The 3,303-nt window shown below is 39.0% G+C and overlaps 1 protein-coding gene across 3 annotated transcripts in view; it reads right to left on the bottom strand.

The window, feature by feature from the left end:
• Positions 1-3,303, bottom strand: part of mlxip (MLX interacting protein) — a 19,248-nt gene that overhangs the window by 10,213 nt on the left and 5,732 nt on the right. For all 3 annotated transcript variants that reach the window (XM_034872840.1, XM_034872841.1, XM_034872839.1), the window contains exons 2-4: positions 1,831-1,937; positions 1,150-1,235; positions 845-934 (exon numbers count right to left, since the gene is read on the bottom strand). In XM_034872840.1, coding sequence (XP_034728731.1) covers positions 845-934; positions 1,150-1,235; positions 1,831-1,937 — 283 coding nt within the window. The remainder of the gene's footprint in view (positions 1-844; positions 935-1,149; positions 1,236-1,830; positions 1,938-3,303) is intronic.

Below are 3,303 nucleotides of genomic sequence, written 5' to 3'. Positions count from 1 at the left end.
CCTAAAAAGCTCTAGTTTTGTTTCATCAGACCACATGACCTTCTTCCATTCCTCCTTTTGATCATCCAGATGGTCATTGGCAAACTTCAGACGGGCCTCGACATGCGCAGCAGGATTTTTATTCCATTACGGTGTAGTGTGTTACTAGTGGTTTTCTTTGAGACTGTGGTCCCAGCTCTATTCAGGTCATTGCCCAGGTCCTGCAGTATAGTTCTGGGCTGATCCCTCACATTCCTCATGATCATTGATGCCCCACGAGGTGAGGTCTGCAATGGAGCCCCAGACAGAGGGAGATTGACCGTCATCTTGGACTTCTTCCATTTTCGAATAATTGCGCCAACAGTTGTTGCCTTCTCACCAAGCTGCTTGCCTGTTGTCCTGTAGCCCATCCCAGCCTTGTGCAGGTCTACCATTTTATCCCTGATGTCCTTACACAGCTCTCTGGTCTTGGCCATTGTAGAGAGGTTTGTAATATGTTTGAGTGTGTGGGGAGGGGTGTCTTTTATACAAGTAACGAGTTCAAACAGGTGCATTTAATACAGGTAAGGAGTGGAGAACAGGAGGGCTTCTTAAAGAAAAACTAACAGGTCTGTGAGAGACTGAATAATTACTGGTGGGTAAGTGATAAAATACTTATGTCATGCAATATAATGCAAATTAATTATTTAAAAATCATTTACTGATTTTTTAGATTTTTGTTTTAGATTCCATCTCTCACAGTTAAAGTGTACCTATGATAAAAATGACAGACCTCTACATGCTTTGTAAGTAAGAAAACCAACAAAATTGGCAGTGTATCAAATACTTGTTCTCCCCATTGTATATAAAAAACTGAACTCAATACCCTTTTTTTAAAGTATGTTCTCCACTTGTGATATTCTCTTATGACAATTTCAATTCTTCTTTTCCAGCATATCCCCTCTGTGGTACTGCCCTGCAGAAAGAGGGAGATGGGAAACAAACCATAGTCCATAACAAACATATAGCACAAAGAAAGGAAGTGACAAGGGAAACATAAAACCCAACAAGTGTTTGAGAGAGTGAACATAAAAGGATCAGTGAGACGATTTCCGTGACGAGAAACAACACAAAGCCACTAGTGCCGTTTGTGCACCACATAATGATCAAATCAAATCTTTCTGTCTTTACCTCTACAGGACGTTGGACATCCAAGTCCATACTTCCTTCGAGGGGAGTTGCAAAGTGACAAACTGGATTTTCCCTTTTCTCCACATCTGCAGGGTAGACAAACCACCTCAAAGTCACCCTCAGTTGAAATGCACAGTTCCATTTTTCATACTGTTGAATTTAATTTACAATACAATAAGAAATAAATGAAAAACTTAAAATATACATAGCTCAGCCTCATCTTGTGGCTCATGAAAAGCATGACCCAGTTTGTGTTAATTTTTGAGACGTGAATGAGAGTTGTTATCAATCAGTCACAAAACTGCTCGTGGCATGTAAACAAACCAAGTATACTTCAGCATTGTGCAAAGACAGTTTAAAATCATGAAAGGCAGAATCTAGTTCCATACTGTAATATATGTCTATTTTACAGATAATGATGTGAGTCTCTTAAGTGTAAGTTTAAATAAATATACACACATAAACCAAGAGGATAAATAAAGACTGGTTATGAAAAGGGCAATATGTGCTGAAATGTAGATCTGTCAATACAAAAAAATGTGTCCTCCCAATATTTCTGACAACAGATTCTTGAACCAAATCCTCATGTCTTTACACACGCTACAGCTTGATTAATACATTTAGGTCACTTTAAACTAAATACTAAACTCTATGGATACCAAATGAAAGAGGAACTCTTACACTGCATATACCAGGCTCTCCATATGGCGTTGTTGAGGCGGATCTTGTCCCTCCAAAGCAGTTTTAGACCTTTAAAATTCTTCCATTTGGGAGATACCAACTTACCACTGAAAAGACAAGGAAATTAACAGTTAAATAATATCTCAATAGATTAGATACACAAGGCATTCTATGAAACCAATATGATGGCTTCACTTGTAGAAATACAAAAATATCTCAGCCCTTAAAAATCACAGTGCTGTCCTTTGTGTTGGCAGTAGAGTGCGGACCGGGCCAGATTTTTCTGTCCGAGCCCGGCCCGCGTCCGACAGAGCAGTAACCGAACCCGACCCGAGACCGACAGGCATTAAGATATTTATGTCCGAGCCCAACCCTAGCCCGACACAGTTAAAATCGCATTTGTTTCTCATACTAATGACACATGTACGTTTGTTTGTGTGGAAAGCCCGCTTTTATTAACATCATGTGTGGGGGATTATGTCAGTAAATCTGAGTAAAATAAATACCTTGCTTAACCTGTGTTGATAAGCCGCCCCAATAAGAGATGCGGTAATTCAGCATTCACTCACACATATACTGTACATGTTTAGTTTAATGCCTTGCTGCCGCTGCTGAGAATGTAATATAATAGGTTTACTTGATATAGCACCTTTTACAGACAAAGTAGCAAAGTGCTTCACATGATAAAAATTTGTAAAATACAGTAAGACCCAAACAGTAAATAAGCAAGCAAAAAAGAAAAAAAAAAAACAATAGAAATAAAAACCCAAAAGTTATAAACAGGAAAAAAAGAATGAGTTTACACAAAAAAATGTTCAATGCCTTATCGCGCTGATGTGACCGAGCCCCGCCCGAACCCGAGCATCCTTTCTAAAAATCTGTTCGAACCCGGCCCAGCCCGTCAGGTACCGTCGGGTCCCGTCGGGCTCGGGTCGGGTATCCATCCTCTAGTTGACAAATTTAGACAAAACCCCCTCAGTGAAATACACAGGGTTGCCTAAATTTGGCCCCTAATGCCAATAAACTAGGCTCTGGAACAACATGTCTAGTTAACAAATGACAAAAAAGTACCTTTTGAAATCAATTATGTCCTTACTGATAGAAAGTCACTCTTTTCACTGGAACAGAAAAGAAAACTAAACTCTACACTGAGAATGTGAGTGTACAAGTTATTAAAAAGAAGAAGAAAAAAAAAGGTACAGGTTACCTTTACCTACGATGGCAGTGTACTGACAATACTTTAAAAGATAATGCAAGCAAAACAAACAAGATGGAATCTGCCAAAGTCAAGCTTAAGTTAAAATTATAGTTACAAGTGTAATATAGAGAGGAGGAGGCTAATGAACAGAGAGGAGACACATGTGCCAGATAAATGTAAAACAGTCAAACAGGCAATAATAAAAAAGGGAACTGAAAATTCCTCGAAGAATGCTGATATGAAGTTTAACATCGGAGTGTAATTTTACTTGTGCC

This window comes from Etheostoma cragini, chromosome 5 (assembly GCF_013103735.1).
Source record: "Etheostoma cragini isolate CJK2018 chromosome 5, CSU_Ecrag_1.0, whole genome shotgun sequence".
NCBI classification, from domain to species: domain Eukaryota; kingdom Metazoa; phylum Chordata; class Actinopteri; order Perciformes; family Percidae; genus Etheostoma; species Etheostoma cragini.
The sequence above is the reverse complement of the archived record's forward strand: the minus strand, read 5'-3'. Positions and strand labels throughout refer to the sequence as shown.